Raw genomic sequence first — 12,602 nt, forward strand, 5'->3', positions numbered from 1 at the left:
CCTCCCCTCCTCCCACCGCGCCCCCCGGCGAGGCAGCCCCGGCCTGCCCGCAGCCCAGCCCGGCGGCCCCGCTGCCGCTGCCGCTGGCGGGGCGGGACGGGGCGGGGAGCAGCACGGTGCCGCCGGCAGGTGGGGCCGTGCCGGGCCGCGCACACTTACTTGTGCTCCGCTCACCACGACCCCTGCCATGGCCGGGGAGAAGGGGGCGGGAGGGCGAGGGGGACCGGCCGCAGCGGGGCTTCCGCAGTCACCGTGGCTCGGGGCCGGGCCGTGCGGGCGGTGCGGGCTGCCGGCCGCAGTCAGCTGACGGCGGCGGAAGCGCGGCCGGGCCGCGGCAGGGGGCGGCGGCCGCGCAGGGGCTCCCGCCGCGCCCCCACCCCCGCCCCCGCCGCCATGGGCCGGGCCCCGGGGCTGAGCGAGGTGACCCCGGCGCTGGGCGCGGGGCGTGGATTTATTTATTTTTCAGTTCGTGGGGAAAGCAGACCCTCGGAGCCAGCAGGAATACCGATCACAGCGCTCTTTCCGGGGCATTTTAATTGCTAATTAAAATAATGCCGTGATGGCAGGCTGCCGCTGATGAGGTGGAGTGGGGAAGGGGAAGGTTTTCCGTAAGAATGTTGCTCTTTGATGATACTCAGGTTTCTTCTGCTGGGATCCTAAGTGCTGTAAGTCATCTCCCTACCTCTTCGGCTGCCTAAGCACCTTTAAAAATCCCTCTTCTGTCCTCTCCGTTGCTAATACAGCGTAACTCGCGGAAAGCAGAGGCATGCTGTGAGGGGAAATAAGTTGCAGGAGGAGACGTGCTCTGCACTGCAACCCACTTCTATGGCTTATTCAGCACCGCAGCAGAAATTAACCCAGTACTTGCTCGGCCTCGTACTATCGACAGAACAAATTTATGGTACAACTGTGGCATTACGCTTCTTCCAGGGCCATCCTTGCCTTTGACTGCTGGGCAGGAAACACGGGGCTAAGAGCCCGGGGGAAAATAAATTAATAAATAAATAAAAACCACCACTGTGCACCCCCTGATATTTTAATGTATCGCATGAATGTAGAAAGAGGCCAACATGCAGAAGATCAAAACACAATCGGTGAACAAATGACTCCTTTCCTTCGCATAGATCTAATTTTCCTTACATAGTAAAGACCAAGAAGAATCAAACCCTTCATCCGCAGCAAATAAGCAGATCCTACACTAATGAATAAAAGTTCTGTTTCTCTATGTAAGAGTTTTCCATCAAGGCGTACTTGCTAGTTCAGGTCATCACTCAGCATGCCTCAAACAATCAGGGCCTGTGTTTATTTATTAGATCATGTAGCAAATAACATACGCCAAGAAAAACAAGTGCTATGTGAACTGTAAATTTAAACAAAGCAATACAGTCTACTCTTCTGTATCTACCTCTTTTTATCTCTCCTTTAGTTACAAGCATGCAATTCCCATCAGAACGAACAGATATAACTCAAGGCACAAAGTGGCCTCCTGATATAGTCAGCTTTGTTTGTCTTAATGGAGTAAAATCAGTTCAATACTATGCTCCTGTAAAATTGGAATAATTATATTGAAAACAATTTAGCACATCGTTATCCATATTATTAGTATTAATTTTAGTAGAGTGCTAGCTGTCACTTTAGAGAGATCTCTGAAGAAAGAAATCCTGCCTGAATAGTTTACCAAATAGCACAGACAAACAATAACGAGTCTGTTTTTTCCACCTCCTTACATTGCCAATTGCATTAACCTGCCATTGATCCTCCTACTTACTAGGCAAGACCTTGTCTAGAGGGAGAAGTTGCAGGTCCCGCTCCCCAAACTAGGTGACTGAAATTGACTTTATCATCTCTTCAATCAGTTTAGCTGAATTTCGTAAATTACAAAAACAATTTAAGGAGGTGGCAAACTGTTTTAAGTGCATCCGGCTTATAATCATTCTTTTAAAACCAGTTCAACATTTTTTTGTGTAGACATGGCCTAGATTATTATCTGTCATGGACAAAATAATAGATCCAAATCCTGTGGTGTGTAACAAACAGGGAGTGCTACCAACCACAGTGACAAAATGGGCCTATTATACTGTAGAGGAAGTGAAAAATAAGATCTCTGTAGCAGAGGAATGGAGAGGAGACATGACTGTCTTGCTACGATGCTTCCTTAGACTTTGTAAACTTACATCTTGAAAGTGATAATTCTGCTGCTAACTTCCTATCTGATGACGGGCAACTTTCTCAGATTTTATTTTTTGGGAGTCTCTGTTTTATTCCATAGTTTCTATGCACCTATCACCTGCACATAATTTTCAAAAGGAAGACTCAGAGCTGCGACTGTCTACCACTAAAGGAGTATTTTGGAATATCTCATCTGAAATTGCAGCTAAGTTAAAACATTGTCTTAGATTTCAAATATATGAGTCAATGTGCTCATTAGTTATCGCCTCGTGTTATTATGAAGCTAAAATACATTACACTGTTACATAAATACAGGCAGGCTTTTGTTAGCTGTTGAGCCTGTTGATCATCAGCGTCATTTTATAGCACAGATTCCAGATCATTATGAAGCTTCCTCTGGTTTTAGTATGTTTTTTCTTTCACCTTACAATATATATTTATTCTTTTGAGCATCACAAAATGCTACCTTCTCGAGTCCTGGCCCTGCACAACCTGAATCATCTGAATGTTTTCTTTAGCTTTGATAGAGCTGCCTACACGAGTAAAGCTTTAAAGGACTAAATTTGTACTTACAGAATATATTTTTATTGGTGGTTGCTTAGAAGCTGAAAGTTTTGTAAGGATTCTTTGTTCAGATTGAAATAATTTATGACAGTGGGGCTTAGTTGACCTTTGAAATGTCTTTTTTTACAGTTTGTGTATACACACAATATAAAAAAACACATTTTATTTAAATTATCAGTGTTTCACTGCACAGTTATAAGCAGAAAATGGCAGTTCTGTATGGGCCATTCAAATATGATTTCCTTAAATGTTCAGCAATGCTTTGCCTAAAACTTCAGTAGTGTTTAACATGAGTTACAAACAGACAAAACCAACACAGACCTTTTCAAAAAATGTATCTTTTCTTGTGTAAAACTACATTCAATTAGTTACATCAATCTGCTTAGTATATATAATTTTACATACACATAAATATATGTATATCATAAATCGAGCAGACCAATTCCTCGAATAAGAAGCAGAGTATGTTCAAAATAAAATAATACCCATAATCCAGGCCCTAAGCAACTGGGAAGTACTGTATTGGGAGCATGACAGATAGCTATCAGACCTATCCGTTTTTCTGTGTTCTGCACATGGTGACAGAACTCTATGCCATTTTAGCAGTCCTGAACCTAAAATGTATACACAGCTACAATTTTGAAATCTCATTGACCGTTTGGTTCAAATAATTAGCTAATACATACCAGAAAATTTAGCACATCACCAAGCACCAAACAAATTATGTCATTTTATATGAAACCTATGTATAGAAGTAACATGTATGTCTGCATGTGCATGTACAAAATCATCTTACATGCCAAAATACCTCAAGCAACAACCTGTTGTCTTCCAAAACACCCTACAATTCCACCTGACAAAATGGTGTGCTGTGAACAAACTAAATTTTCTGATTTTTTTTTTTATTTCAACTAAAAAAAGTCCTAGCCAACTCACAATATTCTTCCAGTTTGACCATCAGAAAATTTGGCTCAGTGTTTACCAATACAACACATTTGTTGATGCTCATGATGAAAATGTTTTCTCAAAATATGTAAGTTTCCACAGCAATACAATGCATATTCCAAACTGAATCAATTTACATGAAAGAGACTGTAGTACGGACATTTTTGTCAGTATTACCAAAGGAAGAAGGTTTTATTCATGCATAGCTTTACTTAAAATTGTTTTTAACCCCAAATAGTTAAAGATGGTGTTTAATGTCCACACTAATAACTTCAAACGTCTCCCAGGAAAGAGCATTACTAGGGCTCTCTGCTATGAAACAAACAAGAAGAAAATAAGCATGATGCAATGAAGACAAAATGCAACGAAGTACATAGTTTAATCTCATTGACAAAGACAGAAAGAAATACAGTAATGATGACCTTATTTTTTATTCCTAGTCTGAACTGCTAGAAATTAAGCTTTTTTTTTTCTCTCCTATCTCCATGCTATTTCTTACATTCTCACTTATAAAGACATGTAACAGCTAATGATAAGTTAAAATGATCTGAAAAGCAAGTTACACATGTATGTTCAATACACTAGTACATCTTTTCTTAACTATATTGTTGTGATGGTGTGATAAAGTGCTTTAAAAATTGAGGATAAGAACATCTGAATTCTTTTTTTTTCTTCTTCTTCTTCTTTCTGCATTTGGTAAGAATTATGGATTCTAAGGTAGGTCCAAACCTTTCTGTGGGTCAAGGAGCTGTTCCCTTCTATGCAGTAGCCCTGTGCAGTGCAGCAGACATACACTAAGTGACTTCTGCCCTTCTACTCCATTTAGAGAAGGGCTAGCACTGCACTGAAACTGGTGACAAACTGCTGTTAAGTTCTAGAGGATTACATATTACATTTACAATTACTACAGAGCAGCTAGATCTTATGGCAGAAAGTTTTCAGGGCTTTGAGAATGGCCCAGATCTTATTGTTACACACTTTTGCCACAATCTTCACACTCTACCCTAAATCAGAGTCTGACTCTTTGATTCCTCCTGTCTGCATGAAGAGCAGAATTTTGTCTACAAACACCTCCAGGATATATTTAATTATTATTTACCTATTATATGGCAGCAGTGTGGTATGAACACAGTGAGGATACATGGTGATTGTGAATGAAGACAGCTCTGACAGAAGTTCACTCACTGTTTAATTGCAAAAGCACCTTGAATTTCAGCATCTCCTGACATCTTTGGAAAGCTTCACGTTGTAACCCTGTTAGTATTCTTCTAATATAACTTTGCATATAGTCTTTATAAATTCAACATACTATAGGCTAAGGGTTTTCAAAAAAACATAACAGCCTAAAAGGTTTGAAGACAGTAGGAAGAAAAAAAAAAAAAAAAAAAGCCTTTCCTGACATTTTTATCCTGTAATCTGGCTTCCACCAAAGTTAATGACAGTTTTGTCCACCACAGCATGGCCCAAGTACAATTAAAATCCCTTATATTATATAGTACACTATAGCTATTAGGCTCGAATTACATTTAATAAGAGATGTGTTCAACAGCTAAGACATAGTAACAATTAATTGCACAATTTACCTTCTCAAAGTGTTTGTTATGATACAGGGCCTTTTTCTTTTTTAATATGCAAGACTCTGTTTCCTTTAGGCTATAGAATGAAGAGAGCTAAGTAAATTTAACTCAACCAGGTAAAATACCACTAAAATCTTTAATGCTATATATTACCAGAACACCGAGTATTTTTGAATGCATTTATTCTCAACCTACACCAGGAAATAGAGAAATCCTCTTCTTCCTAGGCTACAGCAAGGAAACTGAAGCAAAGAAAAGCTGATTTACTTGTATAAATACTTATGATACCTGTGGTCATCTAGAACTGAACCTACATCTCCTCCCAAGACCCAGGTTGATACCCTCGCTGTAGATAATACTGTCTTGGTTTGGCCTGTTTGATGTAAGTGAACAATGGCATTATATAATACAAAATATTACTTCTGGTCATGAAAAGAGGAGAGTGTAGAACCATCATTTCTTTGCTCCCAGTGGATAGTACTTGCAGGCAAAAAAAAACATTCAAGGTTGAAAGGCAGTTATTCTCTGTGTCCCACCTAGAGTACATAGCACACAGAAGAGAAATGCTGACACAGGACATCCACAAGATCTGTAGATTATTGAAGGATTTTGAAATGTTGCCAAAACTTAATATATAGTGTGAACCAAAGACAAGAAATGAGGTTTTTATGGTTATATGGTTACAATTCATGCAATCTAAATGTTTTCTTGTTTGTTTTTCCATAAAGCCAACAAAAAGAATGACGGGATTATCCACCTGCCAAGTTTCAAAGGCCTATTGCTAGCCATGCAGGCACAGAACACTTAATAAAAGATCATAAGAATTTTTTTTATTGGAAAGTATTCAGTAATGTTTGTTTGGAAGCTGTTGCTACTGAAACACTGGAAGTGTTTTGCATTATATATACTTCTCTTGTAATTATATGTTACACACATACATAGAGTTTTTTTATTGTTTTGTTTGTTTTTCTTTTGTTTTTCTTTTTTTTGAAGCCCAAGATGACTGATTCCCAACAAACCTGAAGTGCCATGCTTCCTTACAATCTGTTATGTATATGTGAATTTCAGTGGCTGGCTACACTATCGTGGGAAAGTAAATTGCAACAGTGAAGCAACCATACATCTTTGTGCATCAATGCTTGTTTGGTCATAAGAATGCAACAATCAGAGCTGGGCAAAAAAATAAAAAAAAATAGGATTAAACCTATGATAAAATCTCATTTGAGGCCATCCAACACTGCAGTTCTAAATAACAGGTTTGAGCTTTTGAAAGTTCAGTGAGGTATTTTTTTTGTTCCAGGTCTCCATCACAATATCTGGGGCAGAGACTGCCTCTCACACAAAGATAAAACAAATTATTTCCAGAAATAAATGAAGACAAAGATCAAATGACAAAGGAAGTGGCTGCAGAGGCCAGAGAAGCTTGTAGCTGGGATGATGTCTCTTGTTCTAGCTGTCCTGGTAGTTCACTGTAGAACTGAAATACCAGACCAGCCAGGCTGGAGTTTTTTGACTGGTCGCTTGCTTGCTTCAGAAGGAATTGTTTTCACCTGATGAATCTACAGAGACACAATCTGCAATGTACTTTGCCAACATCACTGTATCGTAAGAGAGACCTATCTCTAAATGGGTATATACTATTGAAAATACCTGTTGGAAGGAGTTCTCTGCCTGCCTTTATCCTGATGAAAGGTTGTGTGGTCAGGAAGGAGCTTGAGCCAAAGTGTGGAAATACCTAACATTAGCAAACAGGTTCCTTTCTGGCTTTGCATCTATGTACGTGGCCCCATTTTTTTAATCTTACATCTTTGAGCTGGTTATAGAGGCAGACAGCAAAACCACAGCTTTCCACACAGATAACATATGACACTGCTGCTGAAAAGAGATCAGGAAGCAGGTATACAGCCCAGTCAGAAGTCAACATATTACAGGCCAATATGGAATAATTTCTGTATCTGAAGGAGCAAAAGTTTTAGCTCCCTATTGCTCAGTTCAAAAAATAGTGGCTATTTTTCTTTATACCTTTTGAGTACCAAAGATTCCCACAGAAACGTATGGAAGTTGCTAACAATCTGGATAGCTATGAAAGAACAGAGCTCAAACAAAACGCATCATCCTCTGCAGTTTGTTAAACAGCGACTTTTCCCATTACTCACTACTTTCATCCACCCATCCTTCTGGGCGAGGAGGGATAAATATAGTTCAACCAGCATTAATTCTGCATCATCTGGAGACATCGCTAGGAAGAGAACACACAAACACATGATGCAAGATGGAAGAGCTGAAAGCTGAAAGTTACAGACGTACAGTCTCTGTAAGCAATATATTGTCAATTAATATAGAGACATATAAACATAACAAGAAACAGGTTTTACACTCCTTGGAAATGAGAGAAAATGCAAGGGAAATCAAGATGGCTTAGTTTAATTGCCTCTTCCCAAACCTTCTTGCTGGTTACTTTAGTTTTACTCCTCTCTTCCTGACTTTGCATGCAAATACACTAATATAGAAATCCTTCAAATCCCATAACATATATAATCCCCTTTCCTAGGAAAGATGAAAGTGAAAAGGAAGAAAGAAGCTGAGCCAATGTAATACCTCGTTCACTGAGGACTGAGTGGTACGCCATAAGCTCTACCTTAAGTCTTAGTCTCCAAGCTCTCAGTAACAAACAAATATTTAGATAAGCTTTCTCTGGTGAGAACACAGAAGGAAGAGCAGAGTAAAAAACAAAGAGACTTCCAGTTTACACTGAAGAGAATATTAGAGACAGACCAATACTAAACTTAAGGAAATTCTTGTTTATATCTGGGAATTCCAACCTTGACTCTACATATAAAAATATCCAAAAACATGCTGATATTTGGCTCTAATACTGGGACCCATTCCCACAATCACAAGAGGACAGCACAGAGCTTCAGATTAATAACTATTGCTCTCAAGTAAAGATGGACTGTTAACAAAATAATTTAAAGCTTTTCACACTTAGGTTTCTTGCTGGAATTGCAGTCAGATGAGCAAAGCTTAAGGTACTGTTAGCTGATGGTGTAAGATAACATAAAACTAATTGGGAACAAAGTATTTCAGTCCCAGTTGAGAGATGTCTTTATCATAAAATAAGCCTAGAAACAGATACCAGAGTTAGCATACTTGGAAAAATAAAATAAAATAAAATAAAAGGCAATGATTGGATGGACATAAAATGGACATAAAAACTAAAGCCGCTTAAAACTCTCCCAGGCTTTGTCTCCAGACCAAAACTGAGATAGCATTACAATGATGGTGTAAGGTCTTCAATTTCAAAGTTGACAGTGTAGAATATTTCAAAACCATCAGCTTCCTAACACAAAAAAAAACCACCACAGGGTTCTGGTTTCAGTTTTCTCTGTAAGGGTTATGGCTGTATATCTGGGTGACATAATAGCTCACATGATTATGTAGCATGTTAAACTACTGTGCTATACTTGGCTCACTTACTGAAGATTCTGTACCCTGTTAGAACAATGCTGGGTGAATTCTGTAATTAAAAGTGAAAATTAAGAGAGACATAGTCACATATGACACTGTGTTTTTAGCATTCAGTCACAGCAACACTACCAAAAAAAATTATATCAAGCCAAAGAAAAAAGTTCGGGAAGTTTAAATATTATTATTCATACAGCTTTTGAAAATTATTTGTTTTCCTCTCTCTCTCTCTGAGGAAAAAAAAATTATTTTTGGTGGAGTAACTCAATTTATGTGACAGAACCCAGCAAAAAGGAAGCTGTCATGACAAATATCATCATGGATCAGGACTACAGGACAGAAGAATAAAACACAGCTTGCAAAAAAAATGAGCTCTTAGAGAACTGGCACTAACTAACAAAAAATACTTTATTCTCAGCTCAAAACTCTTGAGAAATATGCACAGCTAATTCTCATGATGAAGGGACAGAAATATCCAGATTATCCAGCCAAGTTTCTAACATTTTTTCCCAGTTTGTCAGCTGTCTTAGAATTCCCTACCAAAACAAGAAAAAGAAAGAAACAGACATTAAGCAGTGAGTTTGTAAGAAGGATCTATTTGTAAATAGCTTTCAAAGTGCTAACTGGTAAGTAAAGAATCTACAAAATTTTACAGGCTTGAAATCCATGTGTTGAAGATGAAGTTAAGCAGTAGCAGTCATGGACAGCTATAACCTGTATCTGTTGGCTTGTTTAACCCTATGCCAATTCATTAGCCACCTATTAAAATATTTATTGATAATTTACTAACCTTTTTAGGAATTAAAACCTTATTGTCTTCACTAGAGAACATGCCCTCTGATTCAAATGCTGCTGGCGGTACATGGCTGGTAAAGGTTTCACCCAGCCTTCTTGCTCTCTGGCACCCCAGATGTGCCACTGAAGCTGCATAAACTCAAAATGCAGTTTCATACACATGTATGAAGCAGATAAAGCAGCCTGGACACACTAAGTGAAGCCTCTTGTGGAAAATCCTGACTACCTGGGATCTAACCCAGATAACCTGGGTCCTTTCTTCCTTTCTCCTCAATCTTATACTTAAAACAAATCTGACTTAAAATTGGGTTGAAAAAAACATTAAACTCTTCATAAAGTGAATAAAAAAAATCACTCTGGTGAAACGACCTCACAGATGCATCAGCATGGTGTTATTCCGTATGTTAAATTGTATTAAAAGAGAACAAGAAATTAAATTCAATCCTTCCCCACCATTAATTTTTTCATTATGAAAAAATACATATGTTAATGAAGCTGGAGAACTGTCTATACTGTCAAAGACAGAAAAAAAGATCCAATTAGGAGATAACCACAGGTCTGGAAATCTTTTCTTACCTGAAAACTTTGAGAATATCTGTTGTATAGTACTAATTATAAATAGTTCTGTCTAAGCAGAAAAGCAAAGACTAAAATGTTCATCAAAACTAAATAGGTAAATGAGCAAAAAGAAGACATTGACAAGTCCACTGAAAGATTTTGGAGATTCTATTTTAAACTTAATGGGTGCTTACATGAATATGTGTATTGGCATCATACTGGCTCATAAAATCATGTATAGAAAATAACATTTCCAAAGTTTTATCTAGAGGGAAATTTTATTAGTGTTCATCTTTTTTCTAGTGAATAGACAAGCATATTAATTTCCTTCTACTTTTCTGTCTGTTTCAAATTGCATTCACTGTTCAGTATTATAATTTGTCTTTCAATGGAGAGATAAGTAAATGTGTTTGTAAAAAAAAATGTACATAATGATCAATTCTTAGTGTTATTTATACTGGTTATTTTAAAATATAAAGAAAGCCATACCTAACATTTCTAAAGTGTCATTCACCTTCAAATTTCATGACATTTTACATCTATTAATCAATTAAGCCTTACTCTACCTATCTCAGTTAGGCATTAATATCCCAATTTTACAGTTAGTTACACTGAGGATAGCTTGAAAGGTTAGCTGTCTTGCTAATACTGCTCAGGAAGGGGGATAAAACCCAAGAATCGCAATTGCTTCTCTATTGGTAATAAAAAATTAAAAGCCTTTTCCCTCTTGCAGGATGGAAGATCTCAGAAGAGTAAAGGCAAAAATAATGGACAAAAGTTTGGGATTTTATAGAATTTTTACCTTTTCTTGTTAAACAAACTATTGTGTTACAAACCTACTTAAGAAAGGTAAATAAATACATGTGATCAAGAGATTTCACAAGCTGTGGTCATGGAGACCAACGAAAACTCAGGAGCATATAAGTATACTCCATAATAATCTTGCTTCACCCCACCTCCCCCACACAGTAAGCATCTGGAACAGAAGAGACCTCAGCTTTGGAGAGTCTTCCTTAACTGGCTACATCAGAACAGGCTGAGCCTCCTTTATCCTCGTTTGTGCATTAAAAATGAAGGTACCCAATTGACCTAACTGTATAGTATTACATTAATTTAAATTCTATCAAACTTGTCAGTCTAATGCCACTAGAAAATAATTTAATTTCAATTCTCTATTCTGTTTTTAGTATGCAGATTAGAGAAAGGTCACCCTATTTATCCTGTTTCTGAATTACTGTTGACGGTCACTGATTACAATGGTAAACCAGTATGCTTCCAGGTGCATATCCTAAATGTAACCTGTACCAGTAACCATAACTGGGTATTTTTTCTATACGTTTTCAAGATTAACAACTTGAATTCAAAATTGGCTGGTTTAAACGTGCACTTTATTACCTTAAATTATAATCCCTACTGCTTTTAGGCCTCTAATCTAATACAGAAACAACTATGTTTCTTATTTTATATCAGACTGAGCATGCTCGGTGTATGTGAAGGAAAAACATGCTACTTTGCTATCTGGTGCTATCTTGGTTTTATACTAACACTCCTCTCAGAGGGCTCAGTGACAAATTACGGTCCCTTGGCATTCACTCTCTTCCAGACTTTGCACCAGATGAGACAGGGATCACACAGAGGTGATATTGTTTGATCTTGATGTTCTATCATCATCAAGACTGTCACCACGTCTATGCACTAAACAGAGAGAATCAAGATTGCAGAGGCAACCTCCATTCTGGCACTTCCTCATTTTTCCGTGCCTGACTTAGCATGCTTAATGTTCTTTTCATTTACAGTCACTATAATTGTCATTGAGGGTCTGAGCCAGATACTCCAGTACATCTATAATGTCCATTTATCAGGGAGAAAATCCTAGCTCCAAGTCCTGTTTATGCAGATGGGCTGATCTCCAAACTGGCTCCACAACTGCCCCTTCCCACCTCCAGCCACAGGCCACTCTAGCACTCTGCATATACTGTAATCACTTAATCAATGCTTCGTGTCTGACATGACTTCTCAGGTACACTCTGTAAAAGCAGTCTGCACCCAATGTATCAATTAATTAATTAGTGGCAGTTCCCAGTGTTCCAGAAATCTGTTAGAGGACGCCTAGAGGATAGCCGTAACATGGTGGTGCCTGTCAGCCTCAGCTTTTTCACCATGGAATATTAGTCAGAGGAAGTCTGTAGCATCAGTTCTCTGCCCCAGCATAGCCTGTTCTTAAAGTCATGTCATTACCCACAGGCTCTTTTATTTGCATGAACACAAGAGATATCTATCTATAATCTTCCTGGCCTACACTGATCACTACAGGAGTAGTGAATGCCATGTCCAATTTTATTGAGAAGCTTTGTACAGGGACAGATGAGTACCTTCTCTTCCCAAGCGAATTCCAAGCAAGGAATTATAATACTACCGTATCCAAAAAGTTAGATGTGAACGTGCATTACATCCAGAAACTACACACCAGAAACTATCAGTGACCTTCCCAACCCTGTGAATGGGCCATCCATGTTACTGAAGGGACTG

At 38.4% G+C, this 12,602-nt stretch overlaps 1 protein-coding gene across 8 annotated transcripts in view; it reads right to left on the reverse strand.

The window, feature by feature from the left end:
- Positions 1 to 12,602, reverse strand: part of LRMDA (leucine rich melanocyte differentiation associated) — a 703,906-nt gene that overhangs the window by 678,217 nt on the left and 13,087 nt on the right. Inside the window, exon 1 of one of the 8 annotated variants that reach the window (XM_068687776.1) lies at positions 160 to 391. The exons of 6 other annotated variants lie outside the window; for them this stretch is intronic. In XM_068687776.1, the coding sequence (XP_068543877.1) occupies positions 160 to 189 (30 nt within the window). In that variant the 5' untranslated portion in view covers positions 190 to 391. Of the gene's footprint in view, positions 1 to 159; positions 392 to 12,602 lie in introns of those variants that run through there. One more of the 8 variants, XM_068687779.1, reaches the window with a different exon arrangement.

This window comes from Anas acuta, chromosome 7 (genome assembly GCF_963932015.1).
Source record: "Anas acuta chromosome 7, bAnaAcu1.1, whole genome shotgun sequence".
In the NCBI taxonomy this organism is placed as follows: domain Eukaryota; kingdom Metazoa; phylum Chordata; class Aves; order Anseriformes; family Anatidae; genus Anas; species Anas acuta.